General features: G+C 42.2%; 2 protein-coding genes across 2 annotated transcripts in view; both read right to left on the reverse strand.

Moving 5' to 3' along the window:
• Positions 1–15,952, reverse strand: part of pdxdc1 (pyridoxal-dependent decarboxylase domain containing 1) — a 56,128-nt gene extending 40,176 nt beyond the window's left edge. Inside the window, exons 1-11 of the mRNA XM_029507741.1 lie at positions 15,775–15,952; positions 11,131–11,243; positions 10,849–10,917; positions 5,875–5,958; positions 5,527–5,676; positions 4,222–4,411; positions 3,475–3,543; positions 3,317–3,395; positions 3,040–3,124; positions 2,375–2,423; positions 1,555–1,656 (exon numbers count right to left, since the gene is read on the reverse strand). Of these exons, the coding sequence (XP_029363601.1) occupies positions 1,555–1,656; positions 2,375–2,423; positions 3,040–3,124; positions 3,317–3,395; positions 3,475–3,543; positions 4,222–4,411; positions 5,527–5,676; positions 5,875–5,958; positions 10,849–10,917; positions 11,131–11,207 (954 nt within the window). The 5' untranslated portion in view covers positions 11,208–11,243; positions 15,775–15,952. The remainder of the gene's footprint in view (positions 1–1,554; positions 1,657–2,374; positions 2,424–3,039; positions 3,125–3,316; positions 3,396–3,474; positions 3,544–4,221; positions 4,412–5,526; positions 5,677–5,874; positions 5,959–10,848; positions 10,918–11,130; positions 11,244–15,774) is intronic.
• A 5,766-nt stretch (positions 15,953–21,718) lies between these two features.
• LOC115047302 (uncharacterized) lies at positions 21,719–26,082 on the reverse strand. The gene is made up of 3 exons (XM_029508126.1): positions 25,920–26,082; positions 25,393–25,605; positions 21,719–24,798 (listed from the first exon to the last, which is right to left on the reverse strand). The coding sequence occupies exons 1-3, from the start codon at positions 26,080–26,082 to the stop codon at positions 21,770–21,772; spliced, it is 3,405 nt and encodes a 1,134-aa protein (XP_029363986.1). The 3' UTR covers positions 21,719–21,769.
• Between the last annotated feature and the right edge of the window lie 224 nt (positions 26,083–26,306).

The following is a 26,306-nucleotide window of genomic DNA, read 5'->3' on the forward strand; positions in this document are numbered from 1 at the left end:
ACCTAAATGCAGCTTTCTTTTTCATGGAAGTCACAGGCTCTTCTTCTGTCTCCTCACTGGGCCTTTTCCCCTTCACAAAGAAACTATCCTTTTTTAATCATTTCGCTAGCTTGTGGGTTTAATTTTAGCGGTAACGTATCACGTGACCGAGACAAGCTCAAGAGTGAGTCATAGACGGATGTAACGGAGAGAATCCGGTCATTTTTCAAAATAAAACATAGCTCAGATTCAGATAATAAATAAAACGCTAAATAATGTATGTTATTTATTCTTTCTGCGCGGCCCGGTTCAAAAGACCCACGGACCGGTACTGGTCCGCAGCCCGGGGGTTGGGGACCGCTGCTATACACAATTCAAGGCACAACAGTAGTACAGCTGTTGCTGTGAACTCACAACATGGGGTCAAAAGAGCTCTCAATGAAAGTGAAACAGACCATCCTTAGGCTGAAATTAAGACAATGTTCCATCAGAGAGATAGAAGAAATGTAAGTAGTAGCTGAAGAGTGAACTGGTGAGCACAAAAACTCAAAACTGCCCAGATGTTCAAGCAAGACAATAGTTGTGGATGATCACGGGATCCTTTCCAAAGAAGAAAATTCCTTCACAACATCCACCCAAGTCAACATTTTCCAGGAGAAAAGAGAAGACTTAATTAGAGCAAATACAGCAAACCAATCAGCCTAAAAATAGAAAGGCCAGACTTTGCCGAAAAAAATCTTAAGAAGCCAGCCCAGTTCAAGAAACACATTCTTTGGTCAGATAAAACTAAGATGAACCTGTATCAGAATGATGGGGAAAAGAATGTATAAAGAAGTGTTGAAATGGATCATGATCCAAAACACACCACATCTTGTGTAAAACATGGTGGAGGCAGTGTGATGGCATGGGCATGCATGGCTTCCAGTAGCACTGGGGCCACTAGTGCTTACTTATGATGTGACAGAAGACAGAGGCAGTCAGATGAATTCTGAAGTGTATAGAGATATCCTTTCTGCTCAGATTCAGCCAAGTACAGTAAAGATGAATAGACAGCACTTCACAGTAAATATGGACAATGACCCAAAACAAACTCTGAAAGCAACCCAGAAGTTTTTTGTTTTTTTTTTGAGGCAAAAAAGGGGAATATCCAGCAAAAGCCGAGTCAATCACTAGATCTTAACCAGTCGAGCATGGATTTTACTTGCTAAAGACAAAACCCAGGACCCAAAGACCAAGAAACAACTGAAGATAGCTCCAGTAAAGGCCTGGCAAAGCATCACAAAGGAAACCCAGCGTTTAGTAATGTCCATGGGTTCCAGACTTCAGGCAGTCATTCACTGCAAAGGATTCTCAACAAAGTATTAAAAATTATCTTTTTATTTCTGGTAATGTTGATTTGTCCAACTACTTTCTACAAAAATGGCAAAAATTCCTAAATATTTCATAGAATATTTTTGTTCAACCCCTTCAATTAAACATGAACATTTGCATTTCAATTGGCAGCATGCAAAGCTCAGATCATGAAGATTGTGTCACTGTCAAATTATTTCTGGGCCTAACTGTATATGGGCTCACCAGTGCTGGGTCTTCATATCTATAGAGGGTGACAGCAGTTACAGCAGGCAGTCCCAGCCATTGACCAGGTGTCAGTGTAACACTATCACTTCTTGTGGCTGCCTGGGAGAGAGGGCAATATACAGAAACAAGAGACAGTCAACATACAAAAGACTTATGATATAAGTATGGTGAAACAGCAACACTGGGAGGGATGACTCACAGAAAGGATATTTTCAGTATTTTCAAGCATTAAATAAAGAGTTGGCTTCATACATAGTTTGAGTATGGTAGAAGCCATGACTGATAAGATTACTGATTCGAAGAGGAATAAGTTCTGTGGCATTCTGATGGTTTTATTTTAGTATAACTACTTGTGTGTGAAGTGAATAAATCAATTGCAATGTAATTTATTCTTGAGAGTTGGGTCCCATGAATGAGGGATGTGACGTTTATATTGGTAGCTGATATTCAAGCACTTGTTCACTTGCATGCAGAAGCTAAGAGTTAGCAAGTAAGAGGATATTTTTAGTTGAGCACCACATATTTTGATCACTGTGGTTATTTTCATTTGAATTTTGTGGAAGTATGCTAATAAAAGTTTATTTTTGGAAAGTCAGTGGACATTATTAGCAGTAAGTTGGACTAATGAAACCAGACCTGATCTCTCAGATACTTTCACTGTGCCTCTGCAATTAGTTTATGCAGGTGGGTGGGAGCAATCATTTCATGCAAACAACCTCAATTATTTTTTTCTGTTGTGGCTTCATAAATTAACTGATGCACTGTATATCCTCTTGTGTCTGTGAAGCAAACAGGGACCGCATCAATTTGAGATTACCATAACAGCTGACGTGACATCACTCAGTGCCAGGGTTGCCAGGTTGACCCTGCAGAACAAAAAAGAACACTAAACGTCATACAAATGAAAATACTGGCGACACTTAGGTAATTTGTTACAGTTGTGAATTACAAATACACATTTTCATAACTTTTGAAAATAAATGTATTACACTTAAAGAGCTTCACATTACAAGCCATATTCACCCACTCTCACACAGCTTTTTCCACATATAGTGCCACTCTACACCATCACACACATTCCCACACAGGTGTGGGTATTACATCAACTGAGTGCCCTCAGTACCTTAGACACAGTGATGCCGTGTGGTTATCATTACCATTTACATTTACCATGTTCAATTTATGATATGGCATTGTTAGCATGACCGCCAGGTTCGGGCAAAATCAAAGCACAGGGGCAACACTCTATTCTGTTTCATTTGCTTTAAGGCCATAACAGCCACCTCCACCACCGGTGTATAAAACCTGTGTATAATAGTGAGCAGTGTTTTTCCAAGAGACCAGGTATTTAAGCTTCCAGGCTTTACGCTAGATTAAGCTAGCAGTTAAATCTGTGTGTACTTGAGGCCATTTATGAAAAGCCCATTTTGCAATGAACATTTCTTTAAGATCATCTGTTGCAGAGGAAAAGGACTGACCCACCCTTCCACATGAAACCACATGTTGTACTGGTCACAAAGGTCCTTCATGCGGCCCAATTTATCTGTATGACCTGCCCCAGGAGTGCCTTTGGGTTAAAAAAAAAAAAAAACAAGCAAACAAAACACACGCATAAGCATTATTGATGCGAATTCCAAATGAACATATTCAAACTGAAGAGATCAATCTTATAAGTTGCTGTTAAATTAATATTATCTTTAACTTATGTCATTTCCACAGACATACAGAGTGCAGTGTTTAGACTGTGACTTTCTTTTACCTGCATTGGCAATCAAAAGCAAAGGAAGTTTTTCTGCTTCCAGGTCCTCTTTGATTAGCTTGTCTAGCAGCGCAACATCCTGACAATGATAAAAAAATTGTCTGAGCCAAAAATATTTTCATGTCAAATATGTGGATTTTTCCTCTGTAATTCCCTACCATTTGGTGCTGGGACCCAAAGATGGTGTTGCATGGGACTGTGCACAAACTGGAGAGAGGCAAGCCAAGCTATTGACACAGAGACAGTAACTTTCTGTTATGTATGCAGTTAAATAGATAAGGTCTGAATTTTAATCTTAGTCCTTTCAGACAACACAATTAACAAATTGTTAAAAGCTGCAAAGCATAAATCACTAGCAAAAGCATGGATTTCCTCAGTCAGACTAAGCAAAGGAGTGCTTCCCAATCAAAAGTGGCTTTAGCCAACTGTGTATCTGTCAGAGTTGGTATCTGAAGTGATAACTTGTATGTACTCAAAGTTACCAATAGATATGTACACCTCTTCGTGTACTTTAAAACAGGTTGACCATCTAGTGTCTAATAGGATCAAATATGGCTGCCCTTATGGCAATATAGCATCAAATCACAAGTCTGTGCTTTCCTCATGGAGCCATGTGTCTGTAAAGAAGATTACTTTATTCTTTTGAAAATCCTCCTCATATGTGAGAGTCTAACATATGTCAACTTTATTCTTCAGTGATCTGACATTTGACAGAGTAATAACTGGAAGCCACATTAGAGAACATACAACAAACCCCCCACCTGCCTTAGAAAAGCACAAAATTAAACTGTAAATCAAATAGCAATGACAATATCTGTAAGAAAAAATTGCAATTAAATATTGGATGTTTTTAGTAAAACATGATTGCTGATTTTCATTTTCCTTTAATCTTGATCTCTTCCTACCTGGCTGCAGAGGTGTTGTCCCAGACCAGGCCTGCAGGATGCACTCTGGTAGATGACTGGCTGTTTGGATCTAAACACTGAGTAGCCCTCAGAGGCATATTCTTCATAACGGGCGTTGATGATCAGCCGACACACTTTAACTAGACCGTCCCTGTTATCCTCGTGGAGGTAAGCTGAACCGTTCTCATATCTGACACACATGAGAAAGGATTTAGACACTAAGAGTAGTAAAAGCTGTAAACAACATTAACCAAACTCAAACAATTTTTCCAGTTACGCAGATTAAGAATTTTAAAGAGAAAAGTAAAAATGATACCCCACTTTGTTAAAATGGTTAAAATAATGTAATACAATGGTTCCTATCGCAGAGAGCTCATAGTTCCTTACTATCCTAGTAGGCCACTCCGCTCTCTAGATGGAGGTTTACTTGTGGTTCCTAGGGTCTCCAAGAGTAAATCTGGAGGCAGATCGTTCAGTTATCAGGCTCCTCTTCTATGGAACCACCTTCCAGTATCGGTCCAGGGGGCGGACTCTTTAGTAATTTTCAAGACTAGACTTAAAACTTTCCTGTATGACAGAGCTTATAGTTAAAAAGTCTACTACTCTACTCTTTAGCTATGCTGCTATAGGCCTAGGCTGCCGGGGGAAGGACTGAGCTTCTCTCTCTCTCGCTGTCTGTCTCTCCCTGTCACCCTCTCTCCCCCTCTCCCTCTTTCTCTCTCCCTCCCTCTCGCTTGCTCTCCTTTCCTCCCCCCTTGCATGCGCCCCCCCCCCAATGCCTGTCTCACTCTCTCTCTCTCCCACTCTCAACCCAACCGGTCGAGGCAGATGGCCGTCCCCCCTGAGCCTGGTTCTGCTCGAGGTTTCTGCCTCTTAAAGGAAGTTTTTCCTTGCCACTGTCGCCAAGTGCTTGCTCATCGGGGGATCTGTTGGGTCTCTTTAAATAATTTTATAAAGACTTTGGTCTAGACCTGCTCTATATGTAAAGTGCCTTGATGTAATTTTGTTAACTTTGTTATGATTTCGCGCTATACAAATAAATCTGATTTGATTTGATTTGCTTTGAACCTAATGAAGGCACATCATTGAGTTGAAAACAATGCTGGTAGTAGAGCCCCATGGTTTTATGTTAAAGATGTGAAAACTTAAGCGAACACCAAAGATAGGAATCAAAATTAGGATGTGAGAACCTATGTAAAATAGTTAGATGTAAAATGTTATATCACAGTGATTGTCAGTATTAACAGCTGTATTTGTTAATAGCTGGCAACTCTATGATTCCAGTACATGATAGAGGGGACCCACCTGAAAAGTCGGCAGAGCCACAGTGTCGTGTCGGACAGAATCCGTGTGGTCAGCTTCCGCAGTTGTTCTTTGTCCAGCACTGAGATGTAGGCTGCCAGGCTGTGACCAAGTAGTGCCATGTGACCCTGCTCACCCACATTCTGCAACCTACTAGAGACACCAAGAATTATTTAAGCACAGCATACACTGCACTCCACTCACTATGTCCTCTGAGAGCTCTTTTTAAGTATACCTAAGCACACCCCTGCACATAAATATGGTTCTATGATTCAGAATACACATGAAGCTACCAAGCAGTGCCGCGCTATGCACTGCACTGTGTCATATTTTTCATTGCTGTAAACATACTGCTGTCTGGGCTTGTCCTCCATCTCGTCCTCTTCATGAATAAGGTTGTGAACGAAATGCAGTATGGTGGCAGCATCTTGACCACTGCATAGAATGCAAAGAAACCAGAGAGAAATTGCAATTACTCAACTATTCTTCTGAGAACAAAACTCAAATTTAATAATAACGAAATTCAGCACTCTGTCCGCCCAGGCTATGGACTGCTGGACCCTTATGAGGGTGGGGGGTATACCCAACCACTATATATCTGTTTTGTGCATCTGGAGAAGGCCTTCGATGTATCTTGAAGGTGGTTCTCTTGAGTGTAGGGTGGATAGCCTGTCGCTACAGGACATTCAATCCCTGTATTGCCATCGTCAGACTTTGGGTTGCATTTCTGGCAATTAGTCAGACTCCTTATCCCTTAGGCTTGGACTCTCCCTTTGTTACCAATTCTTTTCTGAATTTTTATGGAGGAGAATTTTCCAGCCTAACCCACAGACTGCTGTCTGTCACTGCTGCTCACAGACAGCAGTAGTCCAATTGGCTTCATGGAGATTGTTTCCAGCCAAGTGTGAAGTGGCTGGCAAGAGAATCAGCTCCTCTAAGTAGACCTGTGGCCCACTGGAGACATTACATCTTTCAGCTGGCGTGGGGATGCTTTGGGATCCTCCCAAGAGAGAGATACAAGTGGTGTTAAAAGTTTCAGATGGGCACAAAGAGGACTGACCAAATTTGGACAGTGTTTCGATGATAATGGAGTAACACCATTTGAAAATTTAAGGAAACATTATGATTTACCACAATCCCACCATCTTCGTTATTTGCAAATGAGAAGCTATATCCATGACAGTAAGATGGGAAAAAAGACCAAAAGTGAACAACACCCACTTGCCCATTTTTTGTTAAAGAACTATAACAATGTTAGAGTACCACATCAAATTTCAATAGCGTATGCTATTTTGGAAAATAGCTAAGACACAAAAGCTAAATGAAAATGGGAAGAACTCAACATACATATAGCAAAGCAAATGTGGAAGCAAATTAATCAGAATATACATACAACTACAGCATCTCCCTATTGGAGGGAGTATGCATGGATAATACAATCACTTTACTTTATAAAACCAGTGCAACAAGTTAAATATAATCGTAAAGTAATATCAAATTGCTGGAGGGAGTGTGGCAAATCTTATGCTAAATTTAGTCATATTTTTTGGTTTTGCCCATCATTAAAACCATTTTGGAATAATATACAAATTAAAATTAATATTAATTTAAAGGCTGACATTCATCTGAATACAGATACATTTTGAAATGAAAATGATAGATATTTGTATGAAAAGAATACTTGAGAGACTCAATAAAAACTTAAAGTGGGCTAGTATGAAAACCAAGCCTAGTAAGTCTAGAAGTATCTCAATAAGTAGAGGAAGATTAAGTGATCGAAAGTTTGCAATAGATGAAGAGGAAATTCCAATAATTAGGGAAAAACCAGTAAAGAGTCTAGGTAGGTGGTACAAGGCAGATTTGCATGACTGAGAACAGGTAGTGCAGTTTAGGAAGGATTTTGCTGAGGGTCTGGAAAGAATAGATCAATCACGACTTCCAGGAAAGATAAAGCTGTGGTGTTTGCAGTTTGGATTATTTCCCAGGTTGATGTGGCCACTGTCGGCACATGAGATTCCAATATCTGCTGCAGAGAAAATGGAAAGACTAGTAATCTTTTACATTAGGAAGTGGCTCGGTGTTTTGAGATGTTTAAGCACTGTGGCACTGTATGAGAAAGGCATACTTCAGCTCCCAGTATCTCATCTAGTGGAGGAGTTTAAATGTACTAAGGTTAGGACAGAGCTCCTGTTATCTGGGAGTAAAGATGTGGTAGTTAGTAAGGTGTTTCCAAACCCAACCAATGGGAGAAAATGGAATGGAATGGCAGTGCAGGAAGCAAAAGCAGCTCTTAGGCATACAGAGATTGTGTGTAATGTATAGATAGGCCGGGGAGGCCTGGGGTTTGGCCCAGGCAAACTGGTGTGGAGTAGAGCAGGTCCCAAAGAAAAGAGGAAGCTAGTTGTGGAGGTGGAGGTTCGTAGACAGGAGGAAATATTAAGGAGTGCAAAGGTTGTAGCTCAGGCTAAGCAGGGACAGTGGTTGAACTGGGAAGGTGTAGAGAAGAAAAAGCTTAGCTGGAAAGAGCTGTGGAGTATGGAGGAAAGCAGTATTAGATTTTTGATTGGGGCAACATATGATGTATTGCCAACTCCCCAGAACCTAAAACTCTGGGGAAATGGAGACCCGCTATGTTTGTTGTGTTCAGGTACTGCAACTCTAAAGCGCAACTTGTCAGGTTGTAAGGTTAGTCTGTCACAAGGAGAGCAGTATATGTGGCGACATAACCAGGTTTTAAAAAGCTTAGCTGCAGGCATAGATATACGGAGGCAGGCAAATTTAGGAACGTCTAAGGCAAAGAGAGTTGCAATTCAGTTTGTTCAAGAAGGAGGGAAAGTTAATACGATAACAAGGCAGCTTAGAGGATGCCAGTGACTGGGAAATGCAGGTAGATTTAGGAGGAAAGCTTGTTGTTCCCCAGTGGATTTGGATTAGAAGAAGTAATAGTAGCTGGGGGCCCAGCAGGGGGAGCGCTTAAGATAGACAGACTCTAGGGAGAAGCAGAGGAAGAAATCCAGGAAGAAGAAATTTATTTAAGTGGAGGATGTGTCCTGTTTGAGCCTCTTTGAGACCAGGCGGTTAGTCCAGGTGAGTTGGTCTGTATTGGTTTGATTTGGTTTGATTATAGAACTGTCCAGGTGCGCTTGTTTGCTGAATCTGCTAGTGTAGCTTGTCCTCCACCTCCTGCACCCTCTACACTTTCATTGACCCCTAGCTGAACCAGGGTCTGTATCCCGCTTTCACTGGCGCAGTTGGTGAGAGGTCAGAATAGTTGACAGTAGAGCTGCTTGAGATAGTTGTCTTTGTTTGAGGAACAGTGATGGCTGGCATTAGGGGGGTTACTCTGGGACACCAGTGATCACTGTTTAGCCTCCTGGAGGTGTCGTGGGCCTAACTAGACGAAACACTGGTGAAAGGAGGTTCCCACCTGATGACCCCAAAGACATGTTAGCTATCACTGCTCACTGGCCTAGTTAGATATTGTCTGTAGGGCACATAGGCAGGACAAAGTTTATTGTAAGGGAGTTAATCACTGAGTCTGGTCCATTTTTTGTTGCACAAGTTTTTGTGTTTACTCTAAATGTTAAAGGCTCTGCGCGTAACTGTATTGAAACAGGTAACAAGGAACTGGCTTCAAAAAACATCCTGTGATTGATAAATGGAGAGATACTGTTCAACAAATATATAACATGGCGTATTTAACTTATAAACTCAGAGGTAACCTGAAATTATTTGATAACAGATGGTCTAAGTGGTTGATTATGTATTATGATGATATGTTTGGAGAATGATTACTGAAATAATGAGTCTTGGTTCCTCATATTGAGACCAATGGTCATTTGGGGGAGTACTATATGTGCCTTGGTTTGAAGAAGGTCTTGTTTTTGTTGCTGTGCTCTTGCTCATTTCTCTTTTTTGTCTCTTTTTTGGTGTTTGTTTCTTGTTAATATTGGGGTAGATGACCTCGATAGACTTTATGGGAAAAAAACATTATGAAATTAGATTTGAGGTATTTGTTTTGTTTTTAATTAATCATGTTATTAACATGAGATTGAGTACATGGAAATTAAATGTCAGTATATTTAGTACTTATCTAGGTTTTTTGTTGCTATATTGATTGGTTCAACATATTACTGGATATTACACTTATTCACATTTTGTCAAATAAAATGTGTCATTTTTATACACAGTAGAATGCAAAAATTTGTACCTTAATTTCTGGACCATAGAGCACACCTGAATATAAGCCGCACCCACTAAATTTAAAGAGAAAAACTGTTTTGTACATATATAGGCTGCACTTGTTTATAAGCCGCAGATGTCATAAATATGGGAGGAAATGTGATACACAGAAAGATTTTGCCTTTTCACCAGATCAATCGACTTTAACTACAAAGCTGCAACACATGCATTGCTTTGTGTATTTTCCATGATAAGGGTATGTGCATGAAGTGCAAAATAAATGACTGATTTGAAGAATTTAGTGTGGATGCGTTTAATTTAATTCGAACAGTTTCATTGGTCCACTGTGACCTGTTTGGTCATTACATTGGTCTGATGTGACACTAAATGTATTAGCGGCATGAAGCTCGTTACCCGTTAAAAATCCATAAATTAGCCGCAGGGTTCAAAGCATGTGAAAAAAGTAGCGGCTTATAGTCGTAAATTACGGTACAATGTGTGAATAAAATGTGATGACTATAAAAAGTATAAAGAAAATACATTTGAAAAATACTTGTACTACACATAGTGGAAGTAACACATTATTCTCTCTACTGTACTCTACTGTACAAGATTCATTCTCCAGCATTATCTTTAATGTACATTAGATGTTAGAAAATGTAGAGGAATTTGATAGCACATTACAATGGTTCAGCTGGAAATAGGTAACATGTACATATAAAGTGGGTATGTAAGGCTTTACTTAGGCAAGGCAGCACTAGTGTGTGGACAGCTACCGGAGAAAGATATCTATTCGTAGATACGTATTATATTTATTATTATATACATATTATTTTAGAGAATAAAAATTCAACTGTACTCATGCAGTAATGGTTTAACAACAATGACAGCAATCATCGCTTTAACATTGTGGTATTAACGCAGTACTTGGTGTTGACTGATGCACAAGTTGAGGTACCAAATCATCTCGAACAAAACCTTTACTGAGCATTCAAACCAGGCTATTTGATCTATTATTTGATCTCATACTGTTGAGTGAATGAGAATTTCTCTCCAGAACTGCAATCAGTCAGATTTCACTGGAAAACTAGGTCCTTGAAACTCCAACCTGGACTTTCATGTATCAGAAAGTGAAAGTCTTACTCTCTTTGCAGTGGTCCAGTGATGCTAGATCTGCTGAAAAGTTGAGTCGTCGTTCCCATCTCCAGCTCTCTGAACAGATGGATATAAAGCCACACATACACACACAAGATTAATATCATATTAGGTAGCGCTGCATTTGGGACAACTGAGTCACTGACTGGACTTCAAGGATCAAGGATCAAAGAATCCTCCTGAGATAGCAGCATCATGTAACACTGATGGTTTCCCTGTCAGACCTGATGATTGTCTTTTTAAATACAAGGATCAAACTACTCCTCTTACCTCTGTCCATCTGCCAGAATCTTCATGGCTTCACTTATATTTTTGCCCAATTGCGTTAGCGTGGAGTCCACCATCATCAGAGATGAATGAATTTGTCTGTCTTTGTGCGTGTGCTAGGAAAAAAGTTAGAGAATATTAGAACAAACAATTCAATTCAACAATCAACCCACTACTCATGTCTCATAGCCTAGTTTAAAACATATCACTCCTCTGATATAATAATTTCAGACCACTGAACCTCTTCTGTTCAACTAAATTAGTCAGGGTAAAATGACATGGAGAAGGCACATAGGAGTTTGGCAAAACTATCTTTTCACACAACGCTGAAATAAAAGTGAGTAAATAAAACAGAGAAGAGAGATTTTTGTGAGTGGAAATAAAAGGGAAGCCATTTTACTTTTCTAAAAACCAGGACCTGAACCTGAATGTCATTATTTGACTAAGATGTGGTCTCAGGCAAATAATTGTTTAGTTTTACTGTCATCACTGTTCTGCATGAAGTTCAAAGATAAATAAAAACTATGGCATATTTTCCAAAAACATCCCCACTTCACTTAAGCTTTGCAAAGTTCTGTATGTACAATGTAGATGTTTACAATGGAAAATATTTACATGCCCAAGCTCTAGGTGTGTCCATCATTGGTTGTAATGGTGAGATACCGCAATTACATTTAGTGCTGACTTGTTGTAAAACCTATGTTGAAGTTCTATTTAAATTAAATGTAGTGAGTGTATTTCCTTCCACAAGCTGATTACTGTCACATCTTTGAACTAACTTGTGCTCTTCTTTGTGTGTCCGTTTTGGTGTGAGCAGTATATCCGGGCTTAACTCCATTTGGAGGTGAGTGGTACAGTGGAAAACCTTTGTGTATGTCATTTGCGTTGGGGGGTGCACATGCATAAATGGGCATTTTTGTGCGCATGCACAACATAAAACAAACACTCCACTTGATCCTTGATAGATTCTCTCCTTTCATCCCTGTTAAATATTTTTTCATGTTGTCTCTTGAGGGTTTGTTCACTGCCATTCATATCTCCTACTCTGAGCTATGTGCGCATGCTTGGTGCACAAAAACCCTACTAAAAACCCCTGCGCACAGTCTGACAATGAGAGCGCCATCTACTGCAGTGGACGTTTAATTACACATTATTCTAGTACAGCAAAAAGCACGTTCCGTGGGGTCACACACGCCCCCCCCCCGGCATCGCACTGTGCGCCCCCACTATTTGAGAAGCACTGGTTTTGAGTCACCAGTTAACCCAAATATGTTGTCTTTGGACAGTGGGAAGAAACCTGAGTATCCGGAGGAAATCCACGCAGGCAGAAGATGGAGAGCCAACGCAGGAAGGCCCCAGGCCAGGAACTGAACCTGCAACTTTATTGTGGGGCAACAGCACTAACCACTATGCTGCCACGCTATCGTCCAATTTGCCTATTTTATAGTTTATGAAATTAGCTACCTAATCATTGTCATATCATTGTCAAGCAATGGGAAGGTGTGGGGTGGCAAAATCCACAACCCAGCCACAGGAAAGAAGCAGAAAGGCCGAACCAAAGAGAAAGAGGTGTCAGATCTGCCCAAGTAACAAAGACCATGAAGACAGCAGTCAGTGTGGGCAATGCAATGTACCTGTGTGCAATGATTACAGCCAGAAACAGGTAGTGTGTCACAACTACATATAGTGAGGAGACAAGTAGGCAAGAAAAGAGTGAGGAACTGTCTGCACTGTTAGACAGTCACACTCACAAAATGGATGAATTCTTTTCCAATTTTTCAAAAAAAAAAAAAAAAAAAAACAATGTTAAAAATGTAAAAAAGTGAATATTTTATACATAAAAGCATTCTTGTGTGGACCAAAATATAATACAAAATTTAATACACATTTAGCCCTTAGCCAAAATGACAAAAGTGGCATAAAAAACATGTTGATTCTAACGGGCCATTTTTGACCTTATAGTCAAGTGAAAGGTCCAGTCACTGCATCTAAGAGTTTAATTTGAAATAATTAAGTTTCTTGCTCATTAATGCCACAGGGAGAGGAGATACGATTCAACAAGATTGCATATGTAACTTATTTCCTCAGCTGAGAAACTTTATCGCTCATAGAGAATATCATTAGAAAATGCCAATGGAACACTTCGTTCTGGAAAAACTCTCCCTCTGAAGAGCACCTCTGACATTTTGGGCACCTTAATACACTGGATTTTCCAAAAACAGTGAGGCCATGTTCAAAGAGGATGCTCAATGAAAGGGAAGCGCTTTTTATAGCCGACTTTAAGCTAAAATCAGAACATAACCTGGTCCGGACCGGGTTATGTTTGCAGCATGAGTTACCATGGCGATATAGCCATCTTAAAGAGCCACCTTCGTGACATGGGAAAGTCTGGTTTTATGCTCAACGTACCTCGCTAACGCATTAATCTTGCTTCGTAGTACACCGCTCTGGTGTGAAAGTCTCTTTACCAAGGTATCTCTAACCTTCTGCCTTTGAAACAATAGTTGTCCTCCATTCACACACATACTTTCTGAATAGATGTCTTCAGGTACTTGGCAGGTAAATGTATCCAGCATCTTGCTATAGACCTCTTGTGGATTCAGGATCTTAATGTCTCTTCAACTGATCCAAGAATAGTTCCATGATGTTGAGCTCAGGGCTCTGTGGGGGACAATGTGTTGTAAGACTCTTTATTTAAGAGGGAATAGGAGCTCTTTTGTTTCTTTCTCAGATATCACATTTTTATTCTTCCATGGAAGCACACCAGCAACAAACTTATCATCCTATCATCCCAGGACAAAGTCCAGCTTGACAGTGGGTACGTTAGCAAGCTATCACTATATGTTAGCCTCACTGGTTAACGTAAGACTTGGTGAACATTGTGTGGAACATTGCTACACCATGTGTCGGTTGACACAATATTAATGCACTTGCGAAGGATAAAAAATGCCAAGTTTCAAGCAACAAATTAAACAAGGTAAAATGCTGCTTCAGTCACTTTTGCACTGTGATGCATACAGTACTGTTGAAATGAGTACCTAGTCTAGCAATATTTAAAGACACTGAAGATTGTGCAATATGTCAGTAAGCAGCTTCAGCAGAAAAGAGTTTGGTTTGGTGGAGTGCTGTTGGACACAAGTTCCATAAATGTTTTTATGTTTAAATGTTATCACAGTTTGTAATATACATGAAAGTTTTTACATAGTCAAATGCTGAGTTCCAAATACCTGTGACTTGGTTTGTGCCATTGCAGATCCACTGTGATGTGTAAGATGTAGTGCACATATATAAATGATTAACTGATGTGTAATGCTGTTGAAATTACACTTGTTTTTCTTAAAAAAAAAAAAAAATGAAAACGTGTTTTGTTAAAGGGTGATTATTAGGTTTAAGATCATTAAATGTAAAACATTTCATTTTTCAGGTTTATTTATTAGTTATTACGCTGTTATTTTACTGGTCTGGACGATTTGAATTGGGCTGCATGTGGCCCCTGAGTTTGAAACACCTGTTTTACGCTGAAGATACACGAAAAACCCTACGCTCAGGGCTTTGCCCCTGCAACCCTGGAGCAACAGGTGACAGCTGCAGATGCAAGCAATGACTTTATGACAGACATTAGAGAAGTTGGTTAACTAACACACAGAGACGCACAATAAAAGATACATACACATACATATTCACACATATACTCACACACATACACAGAATGTCAGCCTCTAATAGACATGTCCACCATCCATTTCTCCCATTCACTCCAATACAATTTCTCAGGAGAACAGCATAAATGTCTCTGTTTTTTAGTGTCTTGTCCACATTTTAGACTACACCAAAAGACACCAACTGCTTCAGGAACTTGTGGCAATCACTGTCTGGTCAGTTAGGCTTAGGGTCCCAAGTGCTTCACCAATGCAAATATTGGCTCATTTGGGCTCTCCGCCCTCAGGGCGTTGTCTCCCCAGACCAAACGACAGCTGCAGGTGTGTGTGCACCTCTGATGTTAAAAGTAGTTTATCAACTGACACACACATACACAAACTGACACACAGACACAAGCACACCAGGTAAAAGTCAATGTTGTTTACTTTTTTCAGGACAGAGACAAACACACAACAAAAGAATGACACAATACAAAAGATATATCCACATACACAAACATTCACACACATACACCGAGTGGCATACACAAACAAACACAGATAGGATTAAAGTTCATGTAATTCATTTTGGTCATACATTACTGTGGGACAGACACATACAAGAGGAAATGTACTAGTCATCATTATTATTCTCTAAAGTCTATCCTGTTTAACCAACGAGGACAAACACTGAATGTGAACTAATTTATCAGCTATCATCTGTCATGTCATATTTGTCAAGGCTGGCGGCTAGGACAGGTGCGCTGCTGCTGTCATGTTAATGGATGAGGATCCACGGGTTGTTAAATGAGCAGTTGCCAGCTTCTTTCTTCCAGTGGACACATCGGTGGTGACCAAAGAATTACTGCAATACGCCTGATTGCGCTTCACCCCCGCCACAGAGAGCAGGACACCGGCAGCGAGCTAGCAACACTCTACTACACGCTACTAGCCACAGACGGTTGACGTAGCTTAACAGCTGCACGGGCTCGTTCCAGCCGATTCTTACCTTCACCGCACACGACCGACACTCTGTCCGGGGACGCAAAATCGGTAGCAACAAGAGTGTGGTGGATGTCAACGCCGACAAGTAGTTGCCGTTTTCACTCCTCTGCTGTGACCCGCAGGTTGGACCGGAATGTTCACTTCCTGGACTGGTGCGAGACGTGCGTTCCACGCTGGCAGCGCAGACGTCACGCTCTGCCACAGCACTGGCCAGTCAGCTGGTCATTGATGACGACACCGAATTTTTGGAAGTCTCTTCCGACAGACTGAGGGAAGAGATGAGCGGCGGTGTTGTTTGCTTGTTTGTTTTTTAAACAGTCCATCTCTTCCTTCACAAGGGCGTCGTGTGTGTGGGAGTGACTGGGTCCGAACACTGTCTGGAAGGAAATAAGCACGAAGCCTAGATGTACTTATTTTGAAATGTTTCCGTGACTGAGTGAATTTTTGTTTGTAATTTCCATACCTGAGTTTGGCTCTTTTTCCGTAGCCTTTTGTGTTTCCTCTGTATGAGTGATTTTGAGTTCTTGAGTTTCTTTTGTTTTCTTAGTCAGGTTTTTCCTCCCTACGGAGTGTTTTTGTTTTTTTTAAAACCTCCTTTGGGAGTGGTTTTTGTTTTCTATCGATTTAGAACATCGTGACATCCCTTTTAAGTTTTAAGTTAATGTTTCGTAGCCCTGTTTCCTTTTATCACTCGGTTCTGAGATCATTGCTGCCAAGAGTAAAGTCTGTGTTTTTCAAAGCCTCTGCATCTGAGTCCTGTCTGAGTCCCAGCCTGACCCAATCTTTCAGGATCAAGGTGGTAAAAGCTGGTAAACTGAATTTTGCTACCACTAAAACTGAAAAGATAACTTCACTGTCTGTTTTAACATACCATGAATTCAAGTTAAGCATACACCAACAGTGAGACCCTAGATCAGGGGTCTGCAACCTTTATTATCAAAAGAGCCATTTTGCCCCCTCTTCTACCAAAAAAATCGTCGGGTGCCGCAAAAAATAACAGAGCTCGTAAACTCACTTTAATATAAATTAAAAATTTAGCTGCAGCTTTAAAAATAAATATAAAATTAGTAGCGTCTTTGACAAGCCCATGTTAGTGTTTTCTGGTCCTCTTTGGGTTTTTTGCTCAGCCTGCAATCAACTAAGCATCTGAACATACAAAAAAAAACTACATCATCTGATCAGAGTCTGAAATAAATGTTTGCGTTTTTGGGGGGAAAAAATTGCTTTTTAAATGCTATTGTTCTTGCCTGTTTAATGTGACTTCTGTGTCTGAAGTTCGCTGCAGATCTTCCCTATGTCGGGGCTGTAAGATGTGACTTTAATCTTTATACAGGACTGGAGGCTCTCATCTGTGAGGCGGGGGCGATATTTGGACTAAATGAAATTCATGTTTGAGAAAACTTGCTCGCATAAGTATGTTGAGCCAAAGATGGACAGGACTCCGAAGGCATAATTTTTCATGTTAATATACGCGTCGGGAATGGCACTCCATGTTTCAAAAACAAGTTTGTCGGGGTGTGGGAGTTTTTCCATATCACTCCATTTGTGCTATTTAGCGTGAACAGCCTTCTGACGGGCGCCGTCAGTGATTTGAACTTATTTACCAACATATCTTTATCGGCCATGTCAGCCAGTTCAATTTCTAGATCAGGCTTACTTAGTCCGGTGAATCCAGGGTTCGCACACTACAAAAGCCGCCTGCACGTAAAGGCGAAGGCTGATGACGTTATGTGACTGACGTATATTTTCCTTGAAAAATTAGAAATTAAAAATAGTTCTTTTAAAATTAGATGGCAACAACTCAAACTCCAAGAAAAGTGCCCAACAAAATAAACTAATAATATGAATAAAAATGAATTAAGAAATACCATTTATTTATGTTCGGTTTTTTTTTTCCCCAAGGCCAAAGGGAGCCGCTACAATGAGGGTGAAGAGCCGCAGGTTGCCGACCCCTGCCCTAGATAGACCTGGACCCTAGATAAAGGTGTTTTTAAATGTTACATACAGTTTATCTGGTAAGTAAATGTGTTAATTTCCCTCTATGATCAACAAATTGGTCAATGAAGTTGTATCTTAATCTATAACATGACACCATAATTTCTTTGTGTATTACATTCTGTATTTTTAAAATACATCTGGTCAGTAACTAAATTTACCTCCTTGTAAAAATTCAGCATAATTGTAGACATCCTCTGTCTTTGGAACTCTGAACCATTTACTCACCCCATTGTAGTCTACAGGAAACAGCATATTTAGAACTTCAAAAGGAAAGAATGACTTACATAATACATTAAAATATTGTACACACAATCTACTAACAAAACATCCCCAACAGCATGATGAGAGGGTCAGTGGGTCACTACTGCCTGCAAACTTAAGTTACACAGGTCTCATCATGCACTCCCTGACACTGATAATGTGCTTTACAAATATATTCACTGTTTTGGGTAAAAGTGACATAGTTTACTCTTACCCAGTCCCAGGCTGCAACGTGTCAGGCACAACAGGTACCAGTAAATTACTGTAAACTATTCTTTTCACTGCTGTCAACTTGGCCACTGCTCGTCTTGGTCTCGTAGGCTGTGTCGTTCTCAATTCAGCCGTGGTCATCGTGAGCTCCCAATCTGGCAACAAAAACACTGAGAAAGACATGTACCTACCATAAACTCTCTGCTATGAGTACTGGCTGCATGTCACAGAGACCCAAAAACAGCGCTGTGGCCTAGTGTTAAAAAAAGTCACCACCACAAAGTCACCTCGTTGTCTGCTCACTGTTTGATGTACCGAGACAATTGAGACAATTTCATATTATATTTAGTCATTCAACTGGAATTAAATTCACTGTTAGTGATATTGAAATAATATTGCCCTGAAACGTTATATTTTATCAAATAAAACTTACCACAGCAGCACGAGAAAATGGCGAATGTAGACTGTGGAGCTTACTGTTACAAGTTTAGATTGTATGAACAATGAAAGGAGTAAACTGTTCGTCTCAGTGCCACATCCACACGGAGAAAGAGATGAGTCAGCATAACGAGAGAAGAGAGACCACATTGAAAGAAAACATGCACGCAGGTGCAGAGCTGTTGGAAAAGTATCAAACTCATTCTAAATGTAAGTTACTGTTGAAAATGCATGCTATGACCTTGTCCTTGAGAATAAAAGTGCTGAGATGAGACAAATGCATAGCCTTTGGAATGTCTTAGATATGGGGGGAGGACTGACTAAAAGATTATAAAGCTGTGTTTGAGAAGAGTGGATCAGATCTCACTGGTATTGATGCAGACTTGCCTCTGTATTGTGTGATCTCCAAAGATCTTTGCTTTGAATAAAACTTGGTGACAGAACTTCAACAACTCCGACTGATTTTCTCATATCAACCAACTCAAGGAAATCCGGTGACTTCAACGCTACTTTGCTGTGTAAGATGTGAGTCTACAGGATGTTGGAGAACAGTTTGCTCAATCTACTAAACAACGTACTCTATGTGTGAGCCGTCTCCAGCGCGTTCTTTTATGAAGAGAATAGGAGAAGATATTCGGTCTCAATTCAAGTATTTATTTAATCCAGCAGAAGAATAAAGCTTACAGAGCTCTGGGTCGAAACTTCTTTCCCTAACACCAACAAATGTGTGTCAGTTCACGAAGTCTCACACTCTGTATTTCCCTGACCCAGTATATAAGACGTAACAGTTCAGATAAAATGTGCACGCAAGCCGTTGTCCTCTTCTGATTGGTCCGTTGTCGATGTCCCCGCGTCGTCTTCCACTTCTGATTGGTCTGCTATGAATCTGCATGCAGTGCGCCTGTTTTCTCTCTGATTGACCTAACCTCGCTGCTATCTGACTCCTCTTTGTCTGTCTGTGAGAGATATTTCCTTTCTGTCACAAGTACGCACACTCTGTCATTCTCTGACTCACACACTTTACAAGGACATCTACTTCAAACCATGTGTCTTCTGTATGTTCATTTCTAACGGACACTCTGTACTTTTCCACTATCCAAGCAACTACATATTCTTCATAACACATCAAGCTTGGAAGCACACATCTTAATACAAAAAGGCATACTGGTGATTAACTGTTATCTGAATACATACTTTTAATATGTACAATATCCCAACAGTCCCCCTTTTGGTCTCATTAAACATGAGACCACTTACACCTCGACCTCCGACTCAGAGTCTGGGCTCGGGTTCCCAAGTAGAGCAGTTGTCTCAATCTGAGCCATTTGATAAGGAGGGGGAGGATAAGGACTCTTCTTCTCCACTGCTGCTACTATCATGCGTTCACAAAGAGATCTAATGCATGGGATACAACAACATCCACACAAGCCTAATACAGCAATCATTCCAATCAGGGAGAGCAATACCGAGACCACCAAATTTTTCCACTTACCGAACCACTGCTCAAACACACCACCCAATGGGTTATTGATACCTGAGTTGTCGTGCATTTCTTGTGAGAGGGTGCGTAGCCCTTCCAGTGCTCTTGTCACCGAACCGTCCGGAGCGGTGTTGTTGGGAATAAAAGTACAGCACAATCCCTGAAACATAGAACATACGCCCCCTTTTTCTGCCAATAACATGTCTAAGGCAATGCGGTTCTGCACTGTCATTAATGAGGTAGCTGCCAGCTGTTCTGACAGTCCACTCACTGCATCTCTAGTGGCGTTAGCAAGTCTAAGGACATTGTAATGAACATAATTGATTCTGTCAACATTTTTATTAGGAGTAAAGGTTGGTGGGACAGTGTGATTTCTTACAACAGGAAATACTGAGCTAAGTGTGCGGCATCCACTAGGTTCGGCAAACATGGTCATGTTAATCATGCAATTAAATCCTCTTGGATCTTCCTCCGGGAATAAAGGGGCTGGCGTGGTGAACATAGTAGGTCTAGCTGAAGAGCAGGCTACACAGTTTGACATATTCATTGAGCTCGCTGTAGCGGCAATCCAATCTAGCCATAAGTTTCTGTCACCATATCCTGTAGCAATTTTAATCATATCACTGCGTGTCAATTTAGAGTAGTCAATGCTAATTATACCTTCCTTTTGCACTGTCATCGCTGGAGTCGAGGCTGTGTCGGTTTGCGGTGTAGTCGTACTAGTTTTATTTGGAGGAGGCGGTTGTAAGAATGTGATTTTAATTAACCCTTTGGTGTCTGTGCCAGGATGATGTACTCCTAAGATAAAATAAGCTGTTCCGTCTGTTGTGCTGCAGGGGCCACGGGGGAGAGGGTTCTGTGTCAGGTTATATACACTGAGCAATATGGGGTTATGCTCGTGTGAGCCTTGGTGTGATTGATATGTTTGTCGTTGCAAGTTTACCTTATCTCTCGCACACCACTTCCCTTTCTCGCAGGGTCTAGGTGTCCAACTAACACCCGTCCAGGTGAGCACAAAATCCCAGGTTGGACACCACCTGCCTTCATTTGTTAACATACATAAATATACATCATACCCCCTCCAGTTCGCCTCCTTGTTTCCACAGTTTATTACAGAGCACAGGTCGAACTGGAACCCCGTGTTCTGTCCCATTGTGTACTTTAATTCTATGCCTCCATATCTGTCGATGCAGTCTGTGCTCTGAGTGCTGCGTTTGGAGTGGTTCAGTGGTGGGGTCTGGTCTGCGTCCCTGAAGGAAGATTCATAAAACATTAAAGATACAACAATCACACCTGTTAATGTAATCACTCCCAGCCAACACCACTTATCATGGTGAGGCTCTATTCTCAATCTAGTAAACATCTTAATATCCCGCTAAATCTACTTAAAATGGAATGTATATGTAAATGCAAGCTATCTTTCTAGATCCTGGACTATTGTCTTCTCACTTATACTCTAGGCAAGAATAATCACCTATAGGAGCTTTAAACCTTCTCACCTTTCACAGGACCACCGTCCGCACTTTGCTAATAGTAAAAAAAAACTAAAAAAAATGTCAGCTGTATGCTACAGCTAAGAGAACTTGTTCCCCCTTTTCAAGTCTTTCAGTTTCTACTCTTTGCAACTTGCTATCTCTTCCAGTGTTCGAGCAGGGGGTTCTGCTGCGGCACACTGACTCCAATGATACCAAGTGTCACCTTTCCCTTGGAGTTTCACTGCGTGGGACGTCCGTTCCACGACTTTGTAGGGGCCAGTCCACCTTGGTTCTGACCACTTTCTTTTGAGCACTTTCAGGAGGACCCACTCTGCTGTTGAGGGCTCCTTTTCCTCTCCACCTTTCTCCGGTTCAGTCACCTGTTTGGAAAAAGCTGACACCAAAGCTGTTAGTTGGTCATAATATGGTTTGTATTTCAAACCTTTCCTTTCCTCCTCTACGGTCTGCACTCCAGCTCCCGGTCCCGGGAACTGCTGACCCGTTTTCAACTCATATGGGGTAAACCCTGTTAATGAGCTGACTGAGCTCCTGATTGACATCAGAGCTAAGGGTAAAGCATCTACCCAATTCATCTTAGTCTGAGCACAAATTTTGCCTATCTTCCCTTTGATAGACTGATTCATCCTTTCTACTTTTCCTTGTGATTGAGGATGATAGACCGTGCCAAATGCGTGTTTTAGTCCCAGGGCTTTCTCTACCTGTTGTAGGTCTTTGTTTTTAAAGTGGGTTCCATTGTCAGACCGGATGCGTTTAGGAAACCCGTGCCTGGGAATGTATTGATTTACCAGGAATTTGATTACTGTTTTTGCATCCTCTGATTTTGCAGGTATGGCTTCTGGCCAGCCAGTGTATGCATCCACTGCTACCAGAAGATACCTGTATCCTCCTACTCGCTCCAACATGTCTGTGTAATCAATCACAATCTCCTGACCTGGTAGTTTTGGAAGTGGAAACCTTCCCTGATGAGGCTTCACAGTTGACTTCACATTATATTCTGTACATATTTTACACTCACGCACATGATTTTCTACCATAGCTGGTAAGAATGGGTGCCACCAATGTGTTAGGTGTCTTGCCATCTGTGTTTTTCCACAGTGAGACATCCCGTGTGCTTCTTGTAGGACTGACAATTTCAGTCCTGGAGGTAATGCTGGCCTCCCATCCGGGGACCTCCATATACCTTCTACTTTGGTTGCTCCTCTGTCTCTCCAGACAGTGAGCTCTTCTGGTGATACTTTTTCTTGTTCTGTTATTAACATATTTACATCACACGGGGGCAACAGATCATGTATTGTTTTCTCTGTTTGTAGCATCACATATTGGGTGCTATACCCTGCCTTTCTTTTTGCTGCCTCATCTGCTGCTCTGTTCCCTTTGGATACTATTGTCCCTGAGTTATCATGTCCTTTGCACTTGATGACAGCTACCTGGTCTGGCTTCATAAGAGCCTCTTTAAGTGTCATCATCTCCTCTTTGTGTTTGATGGGCGTTTTGGCTGTTGTTAAAAAACCGGATCTCATCCATTGAGGCATCTCCACATGGATGGCTCCTACCACGTAGGCAGAGTCGGTGTAGATATTCACCTTTTTTCCAGCTGACCATTCTAGAGCTGCAATCATCGCTTGGAATTCAGCTCTTTGGGAGGATTCTTTCCCTTTCACTGTCTCTGTGATGATCTCCTGAAACCCTGCATCTGTCTGCCTGACCACTGCATATGCTGCTTTTAGCCCTTCTGTTGGATGTCTGAAACAGCATCCGTCTGTGTACAAGATCTCTTCTGCGTCTGCTAGAGCTTTTGTGTGTAGCCCTTCTCTTACCCTGACGTCTTCTTGTACTTTCTCCTCGCACCTGTGAGGCTCACCTTCTCCTATATGATCTGCCATATTGATCCCTTCATGTGTGAATGTTATGTGAGGTGCGTTTAGGATTTTTTCCAGCCTTGTTTGTCTGAGTGATGTCATGGTGAATGCTGCTGAGCTGACGTAGGCCACTATGCTATGTGTTGTTAATACTGTTAGCGCGTGTCCCATCACAATGTGTGCTGTTTTTTGCAAAATTTTAGCCACTCCAGCCGCATGTCGTGTGCATGGTGGGTGTCTCTCTTCTGTTGGATCTAGGGAAATGCTAGCATACATCAGTACCTGTCTACCTCCCCCTTTTTTCTGAAAAAGAACTCCGGATACGGTATGTGCTTTTTCAGAAACATCCAGGAAAAACGGGAGAGTGTAGTCTGGGATGGCCAAATCAGCTGCGCGTGACATGGATTGTTTCAGCTGGATGAACGAGGATTCTGCATCCTTGGTCCAGTTGAGAGGTGCAGCTAGATTTCTCATGCCTTGCTCGTTAACTAGGGCCCGGAGGGGGTGTGTCAGTTCCCCGTAGGCGGCTACATAGTTTTTACTGTAGCCTGTAAGGCCCAGAAAAGATAGCATGTCTTTCACAGTTTGAGGGAGAGGATGGTTAAGAATGGACTCCCGATGAGAAGGTGACAGGGCCGTGCCTTTGTTAGATACAACACGGCCAAGAAACGACACCTGTTGGCGGCAACACTGAAGTTTGGACTTGGAGACTTTAAAGCCAGTGTCAGAGAGGCGAAGCAGGACTGCCTGCGTGGCCTCCAGGCAGGTGGAAGGGGTCGGGGCCGCCAGTAAGATATCATCCACATACTGTATGACAACCACGTCAGGGGGCAGAGGGAGGTCTGCCAATTGATGTTTCAGGGTCTGATTAAACACCCCTGGTGAGAGTATGAACCCTTGTGGGACTCTAGTGTACTGCAACTGCTGACCGCCGTATGTGAAGGAAAAGATGTCACGCAGGTGAGGGGCAAGGGGCAAACAGAAAAAAGCGTTAGCCAAGTCAATACAGGAGAACCACTGATGTGTTGGTGTGAGGCTAGAGAGAGCTGTATACGGATTGGGGACAGGGACAGTGGGGGTGGAGACAATAGCATTGATACGCCTGAGATCATGAGCCATACGGTATTTGCCTGTGTTTTGTTTTTCAACTGGTAGAATAGGTGTGTTCCACTTAGAGGTGGAGGGCTCTAATACTCCTGCGGCAAATAATCCTTCAATGGTGTCTGCAATGCCGGCCTCGGCGGCAGGTTTGTGTCGATATTGTGTCTGCCAAATAGGTGTGGAGTCTGTGAGGTCAAAGGTTACAGGAGAAATGTGAGAACAAAACCCTACATCAGTTGATCCTGCGGACCACAAGCTGTCTGGAAGGGCCCTCAACATTGCAGCAGCATCTACGTGGTCAGTCTTCTCCCTGCCATGCCATCTTTCTATCTGCCTGTGCTCCAATACGGCTGTGTCTTCAGCTGTCTGTGTTATTTGGTATGCACCCTCAGATGGGGAAAACAATACCTGTGGAATTTGTGTGGGTTGCCAATCGGTGAGCTGTGACAGTCTTTTACACATAGGACCTAAGTCTTTAGCTTGATGGTTGGCATGTATAGCTAAAGAGATATGGGGAGATGCGTCTGCAGCTCCCTCGTACCATCTTAACTGCTCGGGGGTTAGCTCAACCGCAGCTGCCACGCCCTCCTTTCCCACCCACACACATGTCGACTGGATCTCCCATCCCACCCCTTCTGCGTCCGAATAGAAGGCTTGCTGATATAGCTCATCACCATTTCGATCATAGTAAAGAGTTACATGGAGAGGATCGGGAGGAGGAGTGTACGGGTGTAATGACTGAATCCAGGGACGCCAAGACTGATAGAGAGCACCAATACCCTGGGTCCCCGGAGGCGTGTTCACAAGACCCCAGTAAATGTCTGCCCACAGTCCTTCTGCTCCAGGAGTGTTGTCTGCCATGAGCAACATTTGAGAGGTGGAGTGTGTGGTGGAGACAGAACAGTTTATGGTGTATCCGTTTGGAAATGTGACAATCAGTCCCTCTGGACTGCAGAGAATGGAAGCTCCGCACTTCAACAGTATGTCTCGCCCTAAGAGATTGACGGGGCACGATTGAGAGGAAACATAGTTGTGTGCAAAAGTCTGTCCCGCATGGAGGATGGTTGTGGTTAGGGGTTTTGTGAGCGGAAGACTCTGCGGTCGTCCCGAGAACCCTGTGAGCTCGACTGCAGAGGATGAGAGCAAGGTTCTAGAGACTGGTGAGTTGAGTGTGGAATACCTTGCCCCTGAGTCAAGCAAAAAAGGCAGTTCTTGTTTTAGTACTGTCAGCTGCAGATAGGGGTCCGCCAGCCCCTCCTGCGTTGGGGTTCTTGGGCTTCGTCAATAAGTCTGGGATTCGTCCCACTGCACCTGCGGGAACTGTCCCTGTGGGGCCAGGTTAGAATTTGGAGCCTGGTGTCCCTGCGGCTGAAACCCTCCTCTGGGTTGCCCCCTAAAACCGCCTGGTCGTGGCGGTCCCCAGCCTCTGCCTCGATTGCGTGCGGCCGACCAGTCGTTATCCGTACCATAAGACCAAGTCTGTTGGGGGCACTGGTTTCTCCAATGACCGGGGTCCCCACAGATATGGCAACTACCACGCCCACGGCCACCCCTAGACACGCCACGGCCCGTACCTCGACTCCCAAAACCTCTCATGCCCCCCCCTTGATTACCCCATTTTGGAGGAGATGGATCCACCCATGGTGGGGTGGGAAAGAGATCTGGCGTGTGTGGCTCGGAGGACTGCTGCTGC

The sequence above is a fragment of the Echeneis naucrates genome, chromosome 8, assembly GCF_900963305.1.
Source record: "Echeneis naucrates chromosome 8, fEcheNa1.1, whole genome shotgun sequence".
Taxonomy (NCBI): domain Eukaryota; kingdom Metazoa; phylum Chordata; class Actinopteri; order Carangiformes; family Echeneidae; genus Echeneis; species Echeneis naucrates.